At 37.3% G+C, this 20261-nt stretch overlaps 1 protein-coding gene across 7 annotated transcripts in view; it reads right to left on the bottom strand.

The window, feature by feature from the left end:
• COBLL1 (cordon-bleu WH2 repeat protein like 1) overlaps positions 1-20261 on the bottom strand; it is a 98610-nt gene that overhangs the window by 31213 nt on the left and 47136 nt on the right. For 4 of the 7 annotated variants that reach the window (XR_010884590.1, XR_010884589.1, XM_067299114.1 and 1 more), the window contains exons 2-4: positions 8559-8735; positions 1464-1665; positions 293-521 (exon numbers count right to left, since the gene is read on the bottom strand). Coding sequence is in view for 5 of the 7 variants with exons in the window: in XM_067299114.1 (XP_067155215.1) it covers positions 293-521; positions 1464-1665; positions 8559-8735 (608 nt within the window). In the remaining 2 variants the exon portion in view is untranslated. Of the gene's footprint in view, positions 1-292; positions 522-1463; positions 1666-8558; positions 8739-10389; positions 10613-18694; positions 18729-20261 lie in introns of those variants that run through there. The other 3 variants (XM_013960727.2, XM_013960728.2, XM_013960726.2) reach the window with 3 other exon arrangements.

The raw sequence follows: 20261 nt of genomic DNA, 5'->3' as shown, positions 1-20261 counted from the left end.
TTGTTTGGGGCAGGGGGAAGGGAGAAGGAAGGGGTTGTTTTTAAATGATGCTATGTATTAGCCACCTTTGCTGGTGTCTAACACTTTGGTAAAAAAGAAAACTTTTATATCACACTTTTCAACCATAAGTACACATAAACTTGTCCCATTTTCAATTTTGTGGAAGATTAGTGAAACACATTTCTCAAATTTCTAGAAACTAATTTCTTCTGAAGTAAAAATTCAGTATTTTCATAATGTATACTTTCTAAGTAATCATCTTGCTATAAAAAATTTACAAAAGTTGTCTTACCTCGACTGATATCCATGGCATATAATTCTCTCAGCCCAAGATCATTAAGAGATTTTGTCACATCCAGGGGTTCTTGAGACCGGTAATTCTTCAACAGTATAGTGTGCGAAGGATCAAACTCACATTTACTACAGATAACCGGTATGAGTTCCTGAAGGGGTGCGTGCGGACTAACTCTTACTACTGTCTTCTGTGTCTTCTTGTAGTTTATGACTACTCTTACTGTTTGCTAAAGAGAAAAGAACTCCAGTAAACCCCCAGCACATGTATTCTGAAACAACTGGCGTTTTTATAACAGATTTACAGTAATCACAGGAATTCCCCTTAGAGTCAACTTCATCAATGTTTTAGTAACCAATGTATTAGTATCATTAGAAGGGAAACTAAGAATTTGTTTGTGACTCCCTTCTGCTCAAGAAAAATGCTCAAACTGTCCGCTTCTTTAAAAACTGTCACTTCTCTTTCCAGAAGGGTATATGCCAGGATCCAATGCCACAGGATACCCTACTGCGTTAAATTAGGTAGCAGTATCAGTCAGCCAATAAGCCATGTGCATGTGTGTAGAAGGAAGGTAAAATGGCAGCATAAGAGCTCCCATGATTATATGCTAGTGCTTTAGATAAATAAAAAAAATGTTATTCTTCTATATGGCAGAATGACAAACAAGGGAGGAAAGATTTATACAACTCCCGGAGGGAGTTGCTTTAGTAATTCTAAAAGCTCCTGTCTTCTTAAGGAGGGTATACAAAGAAAAGCAGAGTAACATCCAAAAAGTACAATACGCATTAAAGAAAAATGAACATACAATCAGAAGGACACATATATCACAGCACGAGAGACGCTACAGGTTCTTGATTTTCAGTTAGTGGAAGATTTGCTGTATTCAATTCATCTTCAAAATTTGCAAAAAGGATACTAAGGCATGGGATCTTAAATAACATTTTAACATTTCTTTCTTGCAGCAGCAAAGATGTTGGATGCAATGAATTGGGATATATTTTACCTAAGAGGAGGTTACCAAGAAGATGGAGCCCACCTTTTCACAGTGGTGCATGGTGAGAGGAAGAGATACAACAGGCATAAATTGAAACAAGACACCGAGCTACCAGCTCACCTTGTTGACTATGATACTGTTTCTAATTACTCAATAGGCTATAATTTTAGTTCTCACCTCTGGTATCACCGGAGCAGGTTTCTTCTTATCCATTTGTTTTGGCTTTATAATCACCTTTTCCACTTCAAGCATTCCAATTGGTGTGTTGGGTTTGAATTTAATCTGGCTATTTTCTGCTGACATTAACTCTATAGTATAACTTGATGGATTTAAACGATACTGCGCACAGAGAAAGATCAGCAAGTCCATCATGGGTTTCCTGTAAAAGACAAACAAAATGGTCACAACAGAAGATAATTAAGCAGGCTATAAAACAAAATTTGTTGTTAAATGTTTACCCAAGTCATTCTTTCCCTTCCATGACTGAATAATTACTGTCAGGCACAAATTTTAAATATCTTCAACATCAAAAATCACTACAAAGAAAATGAATCCAGCTTGCACCGAAGTATGCTTAGTGCTCGAGCAACGTGGGAAATTTTTGCTTGCATGAAGTGATGCTTTTCCTGAAGCCAGCAGGGAAATTTGGATTAGCCACCTGTAGTGAGAACACCTGCGGAAGATCTGGCAAGGAGTCAGTGACTTGCAGAGTACATGGTAGCAGGCCCAGCATGTGAAACTACACCCTGACCAAATTCCCATCAGGGCCAGGCATGCATATTCCGTTCTGTCAACAATGTCTAGCTGCTTCCCAGGCAGTAGCTACTCAAGGTCGGCACAGCTGAGATAAGGAAATGGTTCTAGTACATTTAAGGGGCCCTTACGAACAACGAGTTGAGTCCCGCCTGGGCGTCCGACCCGTGTGTCCGACTCGCGCCTCCAGCAGCCTCCCATCGGCGACCCCTCCTCGCAGTTCCCAGGGCTCCCCGTGCAGTCTGTAGTGTAAGTCCTTTATTAAATCTATCCCGTTTAACCCCTTATGAACCTTGAGTGTGTCTCTCTGCCGGCATCCAACCCTCTCTTGCCCGCCTTGCGGTCACACCGCCTAACTTAACATTTAATGGGAACTGTAGCGGTTATTATCATAAATGCTCTGCTATTCATTAAGAACAGTTTCCTTCCAAAGCTTGAAATTTTGGTATCATCATGAGGTTATAAGGGACTCCATTTGCAGAAATTCTAAGCATGAGCCTTTTGGAGGAAAGAGAAAAGAAGCTCAAGGAAGTTACTGTTTAAGGTGGTCTTGCATTAGGGATCCCAAAATGAAAGCCACGTTTAAGAGATTAAAAGCAGCAGCTAAATCACAATATAGTAGTTGAATGTGATTCCTTGAGAAGCTCGGTGTGATGGGATAGACGTGCTTTTCACAAAAAAGAAGGCAACCCTTTTTTTTTCCTCAGTGCTCAAGGAGAAACAAGATTTCAAGATCAGCTGAACATTCCCTATTGGTAATGGAATGAAATTAAAGCTGTACTATAAACAGTAGGAGCACCACAGAAACGTTAAATAGACTGAAGGGAAGGAAAATACATGAACTTTGCATTTTAGTGCAACAGAATTATGAACAAGGTTATCATACTATCAAATCATTGGACTCATCATTTCTCAATAATTTTTTAGAGTTGGGTAAGAAACATTGCATTGTAACGTCCTCTGCATCTCTCAGTTACAGCTAAAAATAGGAAAAGCTATCACCTACTCAGTCTCACAAGGATATTATGAAAATAAATTAAAAGTTTGTGAAGCAATGAATGCTATGTTGAGAAGAACACTAACATGTCTAAAAGGAAATTAATACTGGGTTTGGACAGAATGGCTTTATCAGAAATCTTAAATTCTAGATGTAATCTCTTCACAGATGCTACTATTCTGGTAGCATACCAAAATGGGGAGATAGATAGCTTCCACAAAGAGCTATCAGGCTAAACAGAATTCTAGATAATATCATAAAGACTATGAATATATTTATTATGTAGGAAGTTAAAACAGACTTTTATGATATGGTTGTGTAAAAGTTAATAACGACTAAATGTTTAGAAATTGCTGTGAATACTGTTTGGGGTTTTTTGTTTGTTTGAACTAACCCTGAAGTAAAATTCCCTTTTCACTTGTTCTTAAAGACAGGTTGCTGATTCCTTGAGCAAACCTTCTTCTATTTTTTAGAATCTGGGCTGGAATCTCTCTAACACGTGCTGCATTTCCAGAAGGTGGAAACATTCTGAAAACTGGCAGTTCTAGTTGTGGCAGATGGACTATTAGGTATTTTCCAGAGGAATGTTTCCACCTGCTTGAATAGCAGAAGAGAATACTCTCAGGAGAAGGCAGCAGGAGGAACAATAAAGGCAAAAATCTACAGGAAGGATGCTCCAGAAAGTATCAAAAGGCAGCTACCGAATGGTCTGAAGAGGTATAGATACGAAAATGGAAAAAACTCCCACGCTTTCACTGAGGCGATAGCTACTGGCCTGAGGAATACCATGAGTAATGCATTGAGCGCTGCAAAAAAGTAACTGTTGCTCCCTTTACACATAGCTATATCAGAGCACTTACTTCAATTCTTCTCTCACACATTATCACAACCTGCTCTGATTAGAAGAAGGAACTGCTCTTTTTCTTGTACTTCTAAACCACAATGGAGGATTTGCATACCTCTCACCCCAGTAAGAAAATAAAGGGAGCTGTGAAGGCAGCTCATTGCATTCCCATGTTTCTTTGGGGCCAAGGCAGGGGGGGAGAGGAGGGAGCCAGAGAAGAAGGCAGACAACACTTTCGGTGACCTTGCTGGTTATCAGCTTATCCAATAAGTTACCCATTAGCTTTTTCTGGTGCATTTTTATACACAGACTAGCTTTAAAGGCTGCCATCCCTCTGGCCTTCAGCTACAGGTGGAGGGTAAGAAAACAGAAGATTACCAGGATGAGAGTCCACAAGGAAAGGCCTTAGAAAGCTGTTCTATAGAAATGTTAGCGTGGGGGCTTGCCCCTCTAAACACCCCACTGCAGGAGTCACAAGAAGTGCCAGAATGATAAGCAAGAAGCATAGCTGCTCACGAACAACAGACCAGTACATGCAAATTAGTGCATGAAAGCAGGTACTGATTTAGTACAAATTTGCTTTCCATAGGTACTTCCAAAAATGACCTGCCTGACTGGATGATGCCAGAGTTTAAGTCTCCCTCTAGGGCCTAGAGGCCTTTGACAACTACTTTAAACAGAAACATTTTAAAATATTCTTACAAAGATACAAAAAACACCCTAGATCCTTTTTTTAATAATCACATTCTCCAAAACTGTAAAGTATTTTTTTCTGAGGCCTTCAAAGATTGCAGGTAGAGGAATGCATAGATCACAGTAAATTCAACAGCTTCCATCATTAACATTTAGTAAAACTCCAAAAAGTCTCCATCAGTGGTCTCACAGAATAATATCTGCATATCTTCCTTCATCTAATTTCAAAAAAATGTTTATTTGCTACAACTTTAGCTTCTTTACATTTTCCAGTTTTCTGGAAATCCCTGATTGTAAATTTGTTTAAGCACTCCTGCACCCCTCATCTGGTTTCCTCTGATTATTCCTACCTGGCCAAATAACAATAAAAAGTAGCTAGCAGATGCCTCTCGTTACACAGCATAACTGATAGTTAAACGATGAACTCCATCTAGAACATATCAAACCATGCTGGGTCTGTAACCAAGTTAAATTTGAAACCAACAGTGAAGGGCCAGGAGCAGGGAGCATAGAAAATACTTCTATATTTGCAAGTATTTAAAGTGCCATTTTAGTATCATTTTTACAATATCATTTTGATGAAACAAAACTTGAACACAAAATGTTTTACTATAGCCATCTGGTAAGAAATAAAACTGGATACAGCTATATAGTAGTACCTTACAATAATCTGACTAATTTGAGCAAACTCCTAAATGTATTTTACAATTAATCACTTCTAATCAAAATCCTTCAAAATGACAAACACTGAAGAAATTACTCTACTCTGTCTCCAATGTTGTTAAATCCTTTAATTTTTCTTCTTTGAACAATATTTATGATTTCTTACTTATCACAAGAAGATACATATTAAAAAATTTTTCCTCAATTTGTTTGTCAATAAATAGCAGTATAATATGCAAGATTTATAAAATGATATCAGATAAAATTTCTGCAAGGCAAGTCACATATCCTTTTGTTCTTCTTTCTTAACAGCTTAGTATATCCATCAAAACAACTACTCTGCTATTCCAGGTCTCCTTATCTTTTATCTTGAGTGAAATGTTGAAGAAAAATCCCACCAACTCAACTGAAAAGACCTGAATCACTTATTACAATCTCAGGATTATTCCAAACTATTAACTTTCCATTTGTCATAGAGACACTCAATCTCCAAATACCTACTGTTGCAGAACTTTTGCTCCATGTGACAGCGATTAACATTAGAAAACTGTAAAAATTATCTGCAGACAGATTTTGTTTGAAAGAAACAATGCACAGTATTTTGTATTCACACCAGCATTGCTTTTATCACCCAGTGATTCGCAGATTTTTGAAGTCTAACAGACTTGTATTTTGGGGGCAGAGGGAACTTTGTTAGCAACCACACTGCCTTCAAAATTACAAGTCAAATTGTCTTCCCTTGTACCCCAAAATTATTAGGGTGGTAATAGCCGTAACAAATATTTGTTTCATTTTACTTGCTTTCTGGATCCAGTGTTTAAGGGAAGAATACATCATGTTTCCAAATTCCTCTCCAATCATGAGAACTAGAAACCTACTACTTAAAAAAAGCAGAGATTTTTACATGATCAAACATCAGGAACAAGGTCTTACTGTCATGAAACTCATGGCAAGCACCACTGAACAGACAAAATTCTGTTAGTAGCCACAAAAAGTATTCCTAATGGGAGGTGGAAGAAAACAAGCCAAAACCTTCACACAGTTTAGCTTCCTATAAATCTCTGATTACTTAAGGCTATAGCTGCATGGCCTTCCTTACAAAAGTATTCATTAATGCTCTTCTCAAAAAAGGCATATTGTTATGATAGAGAACAAAAACAAAAAAAATCAACCCCCCCAGAATTTGTTAATAACAAATGTAAGTACAATAGATTTTGAAAAGTAGGGCGATACCACAAAGCTTGTTATTCACTAGCTAGCTATACAGAGTAAACCAACAGTTTATTAAGAATATCCTAATGACCAAAAGTACTCAAGAACGGATCAAATGGAAATTCACAAAGGGCTCTAAGAAAACAGATTCAGCAAAGCTAAGTACTCTCTGAAAGGCATCTGAAACCGCAAAAGTCCTAAAACTGCTACCCTGCATTGCTTTGCTCGACATAGTTAGTGCTACCCGCAGTTCCAAACCAGAGAGTAAACCCAGCCAACTCCACCTGCCAACAGCACAGCAGCTTCTTCTAGTGCAGTACGACATCTGAGCACATGGTTTTACAAAACTTTAGCTTTCCTGTTCCTAGTAAAATAATGAGAAGTAAAATAATATTTTCACCTTGGAAGCTTTAAAACTGCTCATCTTTGATTGTGAACGAGAAAGACTAATTAGTAGCTTATCCGTTCATGTCATTTTGAGAGGGATGTTGCCTATTGGTCCACAAAAAACAACCACCAAGGCAGACTACAACTAGAAAAGATGGTCTGAGGCATTCTGAATGAGCCTAGCAATGCTAATACAGGTTCTTATTTGTAAGAGAGCCCTTTAAGAAATCAATCACACTATTTCAATCACACTATTTCTTCAATCGAGAGACTCTTACCTGTGGGATAATAAAACTGCTTGGGAAATGTGTGTGCTTCCTGATAAGCCTGTGAACCCCTTCTTGAACACTGAATAATTATATACAGCGTAATTCGACTGAGTGAAGGTATATGCAAAATTCCTTACTGCTGCTGAGCAGCACAGAAAGGCACAGGGCTCATGGCACTCGTAAGGGTCGGGTAAGGGAGCGAAAAGGAGATGGGGAGAAGTGCCTGACAGAATACATATGGGGTTTCACCATCTGAGAAATTGTAAAACTAGAGCAAGGCACCATATTTACAGACAGCAACATTCTTTGCTGAAAATATGCTAGCAAGAACACTGTAATGCATCTTAGCAGTCACAAATTATTTCAGAAAATATGTTGCAAGTAAAAAGTACATCCTCAGATTTCAGTTATCCTGAAAATCAGATGGAGGCTGAAAAAAAACAACAGCCACAAAAGTTTATTCGCTGCAGCTCTGGTGAACAAGCTGCTATTGATATCTAAGCAAAGACCTCATCAATTCTAGTGAATGACAACGCATGGATACAGACCTGAGCTACAAAACCGTCTTTCTCTCATTAAGAAGTGAGATTGGTATAACTACATATTTACATTACTCAGAGCAAAAAATCAGACTGCTTGCTTTCAGTAACAGAGACACTGGCAATACACAAATACAAGTGAAATAAAAGTATGGTTGCTTTATTTCAGCTTAGGAAAGCAACAAACTGGCATCCTAACTGCTCTGATCCATAAAAGGGCTTGCATAGAAGCCTTCATAGGAGACCTGCTACGCTGATTAACATACCACTAAGTCCCAGGATTTCAGATTTCAACTCACAAGTCCATTTCCCAGTCTTTCTAAACTAAAGGTGATTTTGGACTCACATGCACAATCCATACCATCAATTATAAGACCGAAATATGCATTTCAAATTAAAACCAGCTTAAGCAAAATATGATCGATTCAGAACAAAGCTATCCAAAGCTGTGGCTAGAAACTGTTTCTTTGAAGCATTACAGTTTTTGTCTGAAGTGATGACAGCATTTTTAGGACTCAGTAGTCTACAGGTAGTAGTGCTGAGCAAGTGCTGAATATATATCACTTTGAACCCAAGTGGGAAGCAGGAACTCATCTTTAGGTCTAATAAGGAAAATATGTGCAAGAAGATTCAGCAACTGATATCAGTGTTTTTCTAGAGATTTGGGGTGACTAGAAAAAAACATCAGGCATGGCTTCCCATCTTGGTAGGCACCATACAGAACTTCTGAATGTCAAGAAGTGGTCTTTCCAAAAGACAGGTACATCTATAAGTGCATGTTTCCACACCTATCCAAAAACGTTCAGGCTTACATAACTCATGTATTTTACCAATTGGTTTAAATGTGAATGAAAGCTGAAGCACGCTAGAGTGAGGAAGCAAGACTCAACAAAAATGTCATTCTGTATAACATACCTGCCATTAACTGTAGTATATTTGATCACATCTCCTGGCAGGACCACTGACAGTTCAATGTCTTTATCAATTACATTCTCTTTCTGCTCCATGGTGAAGATGGCTGATTCTGTGTCATCAAAAGGAGAAACATCAACGTTTTTTGTTTCAGATGGAGGAAGAGGTGCTTTAGCTTTCCTTCTGAAATAAATTAACAAAAATTAAAAGTTGAGTATTTTTGTGTGTATTTGATTCGATATTGTCAAAATTCTCAACACAGACTTTAGAAATTAACAAGACTCAGAAGAGGAACGAACCACACTATTCTTTTTCACTCATACTGTATAGCTGATGTGGGCAACTAATGGACATAAGAATATTTTAAACATATGATCAGTGGTGACAACACAAAAGACATGCACAACATATCAAAATATCTTATCAAAGAAAATAAAAATTGCTTGATTTGTGGAGTAAAATGTTTAAATGTAAAAGCTCAATAAACACCAAACAACACAAATTTTTAACATATATTTAAAAAGTGAATAAATTTTATTTTTTCATTTGGTACTGCAAAATCAAGACTTTATTTGAGTGCTCCCCAAACATGTTTACTGAATCAGTATAAACAGAAATACTGTACAACACAGTACAAAGTGAAACTGCACTAACAAATGTTTAATCTATAGTTTAGATAGGCATGGGTATAGTCACAATTTTCCTCCCCAAAGTTTTCTTTTGATTATTAAAATTCTTAAAAAAAAAAAAAATCCTACCACCTCTATTTATTTCTATATATTCATAGAATAGCACTTTAACCAGTACTACTGCGCTGTAATATTTTTTGACATTTCAATCACAACATAAGTCTTCATATCTTCCCCTCACCTCTGATTTCCTAGCTATTTTTATTTTCTCACTATCCTTTCCCTTCTCAGTGACAATTTGGTGTACTCTTGAATGCAAAGACTGATCATTAAATCAGTTTTATTTATTTCTCTCTTTTTTTTTTCCTTTGCCAACCTGAAATTAAGAACAAACAAACAAAACCTAAGCTGTATAAAAGGAAAACTCTCTTGGAAATCACTTCATGCTATAGTAAATCCTGAGGACAGAACTTTCATTCCCTACAACACATAATTCAGCATCCCCTTTTATTCAAATCACTTATCAGGAAATTATTATTATCATTAATTAGATATAAGCTTCATGGAAAGAGTCATAAACACAGGCCACAAAAACAAAGTGAATGAACCAAAAATAGTGCTCTGGTTACTTGAAGTAGTACCTTGATACAAAGAGGGGAAAAAAAGATTCCAAAAAGATTTCTGTATTCAGTGGCAAATGTCTAAGCATCTTAAAACAATTCAGCAGATATGCAGTATACATGCCTTCCTTTTTAGTATAGAAATGAACCTGATTTTTATATTAGAATTTTGTAATTAAACAAAAAATGTGAAAGAACTCCCATGATCATAAATACGAAAACAAACAAGATGGAGGTATCTGATATATTCATGAGGAAAAAAGACTACCATTAAGTTCACCATTAAAAAAAAAAAAATGGGCATGTATTTTTCATTTCTTATAAATAATCTTTTAAAAAGCTAGAATGGAACTACATTCACTAAAAGTTAAAAAGATACATATATATAAAAAACACAACACACAAAAGCTCCAAAAATATGTTGGCAATTTAGATACTGGGGTTGTACCAAAGTTTGTTTACTGTCAGTGCAATCAAAGAAATTAACTTCTACAATTATCCTACAGAATTAAAACAAAAGATCTAGTATACAGAGAATTAGAAACACACATCTTCCTTTCGAAAACAAAGTTTAAAGTCACTTACAGTGAAGAACAAACAAGGTCCAGAGCACCACTGCAAAAGACGACTGTAATGAGATTTCACATGACCCATCTGTTTCCGAAAGTACTTAAGGAGTTTTGAACTTCAGAACTCCAGGCTGAATAATTAACTGTTCACAGCCTCTCAGAAGTCGTCAGGAACACTCACAGGTTTTCAGACATGCAGAATGAAGATTCATCATTAAATTTGTGTCCTCTCTGCTGATGTTTTAAACTAGTTTTGGTGTACAACTCTTCCGTGCACGATTCAATACGCATGGTGTTAGCTGCGAATTTAACTTTGGTCTCTAGAGCAGTGTGCCAGGGTTATTTGAGGGTTTTGTGAATGTTGCAAAATATATGAATCAAACTATTTTTTGCTCCTCCCCCACTTGTTTTTTCAGTAGGAATTTTACACTGTCAAACAGAAAGCATTAGCTCATAGAGAACCCAACTTTAAAAAAGGGAGAGTGGGGAGTATGAGATGTTACTAATAGAAAAAAAAAATTGCTTTTCCCCTTTTACACCCATTCTTATGCCATGAGGTAACTTCAGATGACTGTTAAACAGTGTTTATCAGAAATGCACTCAGAATTTAATCCTTGAAGACCACACGCCACAATACGATTTGTTCGCAAATACTAGAGGAGTGTAGTTTCCTCTAAGCGGACAAATGCAATTTCGTTGCTGGAACTCTACTAGAGATAGTAATTAATCCAAAATTAACACATCAATAAAAGCATGGTCCGTATCAGTAAAATGCAGCCTCATTTATACAGTGTCCAACCTACACTGCAGAGAGCTAGAACTGATAAAACACACTTGTCAAAACTCACATGCAGCAGGCAGAAAGGTGAAGTTACCTATCTGTATAAGCACCACATAGGCACGCATGGAGCTAAGGCAGTCGGAAGGCCAGCTGACTGCCCGCTTACACCAGTGAAGCGCAGTTTACCCTAACCGTCTCTAGTAAGTCTTCAGGCTGTCCATGGGTAGCGATGCTTACGCTCCCTGGCCCCCCCAGCCCTAAACAAAGGGGGGGAAAAATCTCTACATAGACTTTCTCACAAGTCATGCTGACTTTTTGGCAATCTCTTGTTAAGCAATAGAGCTCTGCATACTCTCATTTTCTGTTTCAGATGCTGTATCTCTGTTTTCTTCAGTTTCCACCAATTCTCTCATTGCTCATTCATACCCCACAGCATGTTTGTTTGGTCTCACAACTTTGTCTTTTCACGTGCTAGGCTGGAAAAGACAGCGCTCTTTTCCCCAGAAAGGCTGCCTGGCTGGTGAACGCAGCCCTGCACGCCCGGAGCCACAGGGCTGGCCCTGCGGAGCTAACAGCACTTACAGACACAGGACTTACTAGGTAGGTGCTAAGGAAAAGCAGCACGTGACGGGATGGTGGAAACGCACTTACACTGGAAGTTTTAATCTACAGTCCCTCCCCATTAGCACTACGGAGCCTCCGAGAAGCTGCCAGCGGTGATTCTCTCACAAAGGCATCCTGCACACTCCACTTTATTCAATCCCCCCAAAATAAAAACAGCATTATCCAAGTAACTCCAAGTCCCTGTCATCATTTCAAGCTCTTATCCACCATAAAGAACAACAACAAAACCAATACTAAAGCCCAGTACTCTCTCGCCTCCTCACTCCCTACCAGATGCTCAGTAAACTGGGTGAGCTACCAGTTTTTTAATGAATTTGTTTAAAAGATCGAGAGAGTGGTCAGGGTAGTTTCTTTTCTCAATAGGGAGAAAACCCCTAATTTTAAGTAAGAAAAAAAACATAATTAAAAAAACAGAATAAATTTCAATCACACAAAAATATTACTTAGAGTTCAGAAAAAGGTGTCCAGTAAATGATCTCATTCACAATGTCCTTCTTTTTCAGACAGCTTCCAGATGTGCTAAGAATTGAGCAGATCTATTCTAATTTTCAAAGTAAACATCAGAAGGAGGTAGAACAACTAAAAAACATGTTCTTTATCTCCTTGGCTACTACAGAACTAAAGGAAAAGTTGAGGGAAGAATCAAAGTACAGCTTATTTAGCTAGGGCATACAGAAAGGGAGTTACAACATAAATTTTAACCAAATAAGGCCACAACTTGTAGTAAAAAAAATCCTCTGGAAATTGTGAAGTACCCTGTACAATGTAGGCCCTCAATCCTTCCTTGTTTCCATAGGTTCCAGCCCTCTCAACCGACTGACTTCTCTCTACCCCCACACTGAAACAGCCAATCTCAACTCACCTGAAGCAATACACTCCCTGTGTATCATCAGGGGACCAGATCTCAACCCCAGCTACCTACCATGCTGCAACAACTTGAATGTCATCTTCTGTCTACTCAACTGCTTAAGACAAAGTGGAAAATATAATATTGCTCTTCTCTGATTCTTATCATAAGGGAGAAGAAAAATCCTAGCCCTGAGAAATTCCTAGTCCCATAAATTCAAGATTTTATGTGCTCCAGATTCCACTTGTACAGAATAAAGTATCATTGCAATATCTCAACGTATTTCCTCCTTACAAAAATAAATAGTGTCAATGTTCTGAATGCATGGAAGCCCTTTGTACGATAAAGGTCTGGACACAGCAAATAATTAATTTCATGTTAATTAAAAAAAAAAAAAAAAAAAGCTTCAGCAAATGCATGTTACAAAGCTTCAAGTAGAACATTTTTAGCTATCAGTGACCACAGAAGAGAACTTTAAAATAATGAGAAATACTTGAACTTATAATGTCCTGGATATTCCAGTTATCACCAGTACTTCCTCTCGGTAAGGATCACTTTCCCCCAAAGACTGGAGAAAAAGAGGAAATCTATTTGCAAATAAAAACCTTCTCTGCTAGATGTGTACACAACCAAAGGCTATAGTATAAACAAACCACCTCTTCAGATCTTGATATCAAAGAAAATCTCAACCTTTACAGCACTTAACTTCCAATCTAGAACACAATTACATGAGATATTATACAAAGACAGCTTGCACGGGAATTATTTTGGATCTAACTTCCAACATCAGAACCATCGCTCAAATTTCCTGAAAGAATCACCTGGAGAGGTGATAAGGAACCTTACCTTCAATTCACTCATCTCCAGATCTTGAAGAAGTTTATTAAACAAAAAGCTTTCTACTGCATAACAGATAGAGTTGCTTGTTAATTTGACTTCTAGCATCACTAAGCACAGATTTATATGAAGGGCAACTACAGATTTTTTCTTTTTTCGTATCAACCTCGACTAAATTTAGTATGTCAGAAGTAAAAGTAGCACTTTCTTATTTTCCAAGTCAAAACAGCACCTAGCTCATGCTTAGATCACCTAAGTAGAAAGGTCACTGCAATGCAGCTCCCTCCAGAGCTTTTCTGGCCTTTTGACTTCTTACCCCAAGCAATTATTATAATGCTTTTTTATTACAATAATGTTCCTTCACTACTTAGCAGCAGATGGCCAAAGCCTCACACACATCATCTGCAACCAAAGAACAGTTGAGCAAGAGTTCAGCTCTACTTAAGTACAATTTGTTTTGTTTACAATGTTGTATCAATTCTGGGCAACAGATATAAAAAAATATTTAAACCACTCATTTCCCCCACAACCATTCTCAGCCCAATCCTAATCTTTAAAATTTACAGAGGAAATTTGTCTCGTACACTAAGCAAAGACTATGAAAGCACCAACTTTCCTGCTGTTTCTTCAGTTCCCTCTTCAGAGATTATGGTTTCACAGCATCACTGCAGCACATATTCAAGAAGAAATACTAAGAAAAAGGTTTAGGAGCAGTGCGAGATTACTACCTAATTGTGCTTCCTATAGGTTAGCAAATGACTAAAGTTACAAGGGCAAGTCACTCAAAAAACAAGACCTTTACAACTTTTATAAAAATTACAGCTATATATTTCAGGGTGCAAGTATAGTTTTTTTTGTTTTTTTTTTTTTTTTTAAGAATGGGATATGGAAATGAGATGTCAGCTTCACCTTCCGTATAAGTACAGATTTTTTTTTGTTTTCTTTTAGTGAAGTGTAGCTCAATTTTCATTTTTATTGTTCTTAATCTGAATACTAACAATAGCATCCAACACATCTATTCCATATGAAATATTTTTCTTTTAGACTGAAAACTCTGGAATTCATGGCTTTTCTTGTTATAGTAGCTACACGTATGTCAGTTCTGGATGTTCAGTGCTGTTTTGCCCTAAAGCTGCTCCAAAACACAATTCATACAATGACCATCCTCATAGCAGGAAATGCACACTAAGTAACAGAGGAACAACAAAGACATTTCCTTGAACCTTGATGCCTTGCTGTACATACAAGGCTATGAGGGCTAACTCCCAGACCTAAAAGTCAGTAGATAGACTTTGTTCCTCAGGAACAGCCAGAGTTCCCACCTTGAGGTGGGCATGAAGATAGAGTGAGACAACTCTTGAAAACTACCTGTAGGGGAGCCTAGGGTTTATAGCAGAAGCCCATGCACTGGATCGAGGTAAACAGCTGCAATTTGAGAAGGCACGCGTGTCCTTTCTTCAGGTAAAGTTACTGCCCACTGGCAGAGCCAAATGTGTGTCTATCTGGAATTGAGTGATGAAGACAAATGAACAGCTGAACACGGGAACAGGATCAGATAAACTGGGAACGCAAACCACAACAATCTGCAAGGCAATCAAGGACAAAGCTTGAAATAAACCATAGACTTAAAAAACAAAGCAAAACCAAAAAGCCCCAGAACACTGAAAGCATACCTGAAGAAACAGAAACAGCCTTTTCCTTGTCATTGTACATCTGCCATAAAGAGGATCCAACTGAACAGCCCAGACATTTCACCTCGTATCACAGAATGGCAGACACTAAAAACATCACTCCCACTCCCAGCTTTAACATACTTGTTTATATGACATAAAATACATATCTGCAAACTTCCCTCATTAGACTCAGCATGAATCTTACCTGCATTTAAGATCTACAACTGTATGTATATATAATCATACTTCTTTGCTCATCCCTTCTCAGACAAGAGTATCTCCCAATTTGCATTATGCAATGGAATTAAAGTTAAACACAGAAGGTAGTCTTCAATGGCTCGTTCAACATTTGCTTTCAGTTCTAGCACTGCTTGTCAAGAATCTCAGTAAGAGAAGTGCCCTAATAGCTGTAACACTGTCTTTTGTTGGCAGACTTTCTGGGAATATCTCTCAAATCAGTACCTCTCCAAAGGAAGAGGTTTGAAGGCATGAACTTTCCATTTCCAAAGCTCAAAACCTATGAGAACTAGACGCAGAATTACTAGTTATTAAGTATTAATGTAGTTCATGGCTGATACAAGCCTGATAATTCATTGCCATATGAATACCATATAGCCATATGGAACCATTAAGTTACTTGCTTCTGAAAAAGACAAAGTAAAACAGAAGAAGGGGTAGTTTATACAATCTACATGGTTAAAGAATATATTGTACAACTGTCTAAACACAGAAGCTAAAGAGACTCCCCAGCAATAAGATGCTTTCTTCTCTAATACTGTAAAACATTGTTCATATTCATCTTAAAACACTACAGTTTTCTTAATCACAAACCTAAAGACAGACAATTTCTGGTATATTATAAAAAAGATACTTAAAAACACTAAAATTCATTCTGTATGTATGAAGACCTTATGGTCTTTGCATTAGAAGACTTTCAGTTTTGTTTTTTAAATAATCAACAGACCATAATCAGCAGTTTCAAAAGTAGAAACACTTCCTCCCACCCTCTAACTCAAAGTCTGAACTTCCTATCTATGTCTGTGGCTGATGCTTTGTAAGAGTAGACACACACACAGGACTGTAAACAAAAGATTCACATAAGAACTATTCTCATTCCATTCCTCACGGAGCTTTTTTCCACCATGACTGGCATTCTCACACCAAGATTAAACACAAAATATTTAATGTTTATTTGAAGACTTTCACAAAGTCTCTAACTTGTCATCATCTCTGCTTCTACTTAGTTTATTATGGGTTAGTAGGCCTACTGATTTGCAATACTTACGCCATAGATCAGAATTTAGAAAAAATTTATTTCCATATAGTTCCTGAAAATTGCTAGGTCTTATTTTAGAGCTCTTTTAGTATTTTAGAAAGTGACAAGGTCATGCTTAAAGAAAAAAAAAAATACTCTTAAAAAGCAATTTGCTGATGCTCATGAAAAGCCTTCTTTTCAGTAGAACTTAAAATAATCATTTTTAACTGAAGTTTGGCTAGTTGAAATGGCACGTTTTATTCATCTTCAGTCTATTATTACTAGTCACACAGGTTTCTACACAAAATTTGGGTTGTCAGAAGTGCTGTGGAAAAGGCTACTTTTAAATTCATTTTAATGTTCAATAGTACTGTAGTATTTATGCTTAAAAATAAGCACCTCCAGTATTTGCTCTACCAATCCGATAGCATCTGTATTAAGCACCTATCAGCCTTGATACTAGGCTTTCAACTCTAGATTAATAAATCACTGTTTGATACACAGTCTCTATCTAATTACTTCCACTGTAAAAGCACCAACTGAATGTTAAGACCAAGGTCTGGAGCAAGGAGAGTCAAGTACTGTCCATCCTTAGGAGGTTATCCCTTCAAGCCAGGTTCAGGATAGCTGTGTAGGACAATATGAAGGAAACATATTTGCTATGTCTCCTCCATAGATAAATATGAGCACTCATATTACTAAAAACTTATCAGCTTAATTATTTGGGGAAAATTCTGAAGTTACATTGTATAGATACAGTATCTAGTAGGTGGCTCAACAGTTACCAAAAAACAGTATAGAAACATACTTCTAATTCCAATTTCCAAGTGGAGGGAGAAACATGACAACAATCTCTAAGTCTCCTGTAACAGCAAGGTATTTTATTTTGTATTTCTCTACAGATTCCCAAGCTGGAGGGAGACCAATACTGCAAATTAACACTGCTATTTTTTAAATACAATATACTATATAATAATAAGATGGTACTAGAAATGAGGGACTGTGGTAAATGATTCTCCTGAAACAAAAACATGTTGGGCAGCTGATACTCCAGGAATAATGCTATAGGTTATATGATTAATGAATTGATCTTTGAAGATTATCTCTATAGGTTTACTCAACAAGGTTCCAGCAAAAACAGACCCTCTGCAAATGTTCTCCCATCTGTGCCTATATGCAGATGACTGCTACAATGAAAGCAAAAAATTGAAATTATCTGTTTACCACTCTCCTTCTATAAATAAATTAGATCAAAAAAAAGGAGGCATCCCTGGAATCAAGACATGTTTGCAAAGCTCTTGCTACAGAAATTTTTTTTCTAATCAACTGAATGTGTGGAATCCCTCCCCAGCTAGCCTCATAGTCCTGAGAAAAGAAGGAAAAAAAAAAAGTTTTATCCTAGAGAGAAATAAATCACAGAACTGGGACCGTAACCATGACAGTAAGGTGAAAGCTCAATGGAATCTTCGGAGGCCTGGTTCACACTGAAAGCAAAAAAGCAACAAATGAATCCCTTAGTTTCCTCCAGACCATTTGGAACAGACACTTGCCTGTCTGATTGTCTGCCCCCAAGGCAGTGTCAGTCTTGGAAACAGAAGAGACTGTACTCCAACCATAATTAATGCTATGTTTTTCTTCTATTACAAGGAAAAAGAGGAGATACAGAGACAAAGTAACTGCAAATCTATACGTACAGTCATGTTTTCAATTGTGGCTCTCTTAGCATTAAAGGGCAGCAAGTCCAGTATAAGTTTATATAGCATAAGTTCAAGACAAATTTAAACTTCTTCTAGAAAAATGAAAGTCAATCATTCCCCTTAAAAGCCAAATCACACTTGCAAGTTACAATGACCTTTTCAAGTTCACTTAAAACACGTGAATGACTATTCAACTCTTGAGCACAAATAGCTACTGACTTAGCGTTGCCTTACACCATTCAGCAAAACACAGTTAGCTCCACTCTAAGCATAAGAATTGCCTTGCTGTTAGGAAGTTAGCCAAGAGCTCAGAATCCTAGCATGCAACAGAGAATAAAAAAGACTTTATGCTATGAATTAGCATAAAGTTTATTATTACCATTGTTAAGGGATTACAGAAACATGTTCTGATACAAACATTCCTTTCTACCACATTCTGCTGTGCCAAAATAACTATTTCTTTCTCATCTTTTTTAAAGAAAAAAGAGAGAAGAGTGGAGGAAAATTAGTTTCAACAACCTTACTTCTAGGAGGCTAAAAACTCTGACTTCTGAAGTAAATAGGTATAACACAAAACTACAAACTTGGCATGTCATGTGCAACATACCTTTGTAATACTTGCATCTGTTAGTTATCCTTTCACAAGGTATCAAGTGCGGAAAATAACCTAAATTTACTAACAAGAGAAATTACAAAGAACTTGAATGACATTCAAAACTATTAAAACTTTGTATGACTCACTTAGCCTTTATTGTATCTACAGTCACGACAACAGCCTGACAGAAAGGAGGGGAGTAGGGAAGAGAAAACAGTAAATCTGTAACAGTGATTGAGCAATATATAACTGGCTGAATAAACAGGAAAAGAAAACAAAGAGCAGCTTGAACTGAAAGGCGGAGCTTAACCTTTGATACACTAATAAATCTAATAAATGCTTAAAACTCAAGCAGACCTATGTTACCTCCACTAGAAACAAACCCTCAAATCTTTTTTCAAGAACTTCTATAAAAGCATGCTCATACAGATATTTTTCTCCCATGACCAGTGAGGAAAGTTCAATTAAGGGCTCTCATACAGAGCAAAACCTAAATCTGCCCTTCTGGCTATTATCTCCCAGTCATGAAAGCAGGTGTAATACCACTGTCTTTTCAAAGCCAGCAGATGAAACACCTAGCTCTACTCATGGCTTTTACAGCTGGTACTCTGAACATCAATACAGCTAAGAATTGTCAGCTTATCTTAGCTTTTCTTCTGCTGCTTTTCTCTTCTGTTTAAAATCATGTTTTAGAAGTAACACTGGAGGCAGGCACTGGATGGATTTGGAGGTTGGGAAAGGCAAGGAAAAGAAAAGCAGAGCCTCTCAGTATTACAGCAACCAGAAGAGAAGAGAGAACGTGTGCCCCTCCCTTTTTCTCACATACCTACACTTGAGGCATGTGCGTATGGGGGCGGAGGTGTGGGTGGGTAATACACACAAAACAATGCAGGACAGTAATTAGGGAGCTCTGCAGTAACAACAGGCAAGATAAATTTTACTCCCTATAGAAGATTGGGTCCAGCACCCCAGTTTCCCAGCTGAAGATTCAGATATAGGAAGGATAATTGAGCCAAGCACAGTGATATTGCCTAATTTCAAATTTTTAGGAAAGTGTTTGGAAAAGAAAGGGCTTTTGCCCTTGCAGAATACTCTGCAACCACTGTGAGCCTTCCCTCGTTCCCCCATTCTGTACTGTTTTTAGTTGTTACATCTTTTAGCTATGTACAGTTTGGTAAAACTTCAAAATCTTTTTGTACATTTGCATGACCAAGAAACAGGAGGGTTTGATAAACTGAAGAGGAGACATGGGGATGGGAAGGGACTGGGAAGCAGAGGAAGTTTTCTACTCCGAGCAAGAAACTTAAAAAAATTATAAAAATTATACATCTGATAAGTGACATAAGAGGAACTGACAGAAGAGGAGAAGACAGACAGGCACTATACAGACAGCCATGCCAGCAAACAAGGAAGCCTAATTCATTACAGGAAAGAAAATGAAGGAAAAAGAAGTTAAGTGCAGGCCAAGGAATTGTACCAAAGCTAGCTTTTTTTCCTTAAGCCAAATTGCAGAAGCATCTTAGCAGTTTCACTTTTCAACTTAGTTAATATTCCCAAAGCTAGAATATTTCTCCCTGAG

The sequence above is a fragment of the Apteryx mantelli genome, chromosome 6, assembly GCF_036417845.1.
Source record: "Apteryx mantelli isolate bAptMan1 chromosome 6, bAptMan1.hap1, whole genome shotgun sequence".
Lineage (NCBI taxonomy): Eukaryota > Metazoa > Chordata > Aves > Apterygiformes > Apterygidae > Apteryx > Apteryx mantelli.
The sequence above is the reverse complement of the archived record's forward strand: the minus strand, read 5'-3'. Positions and strand labels throughout refer to the sequence as shown.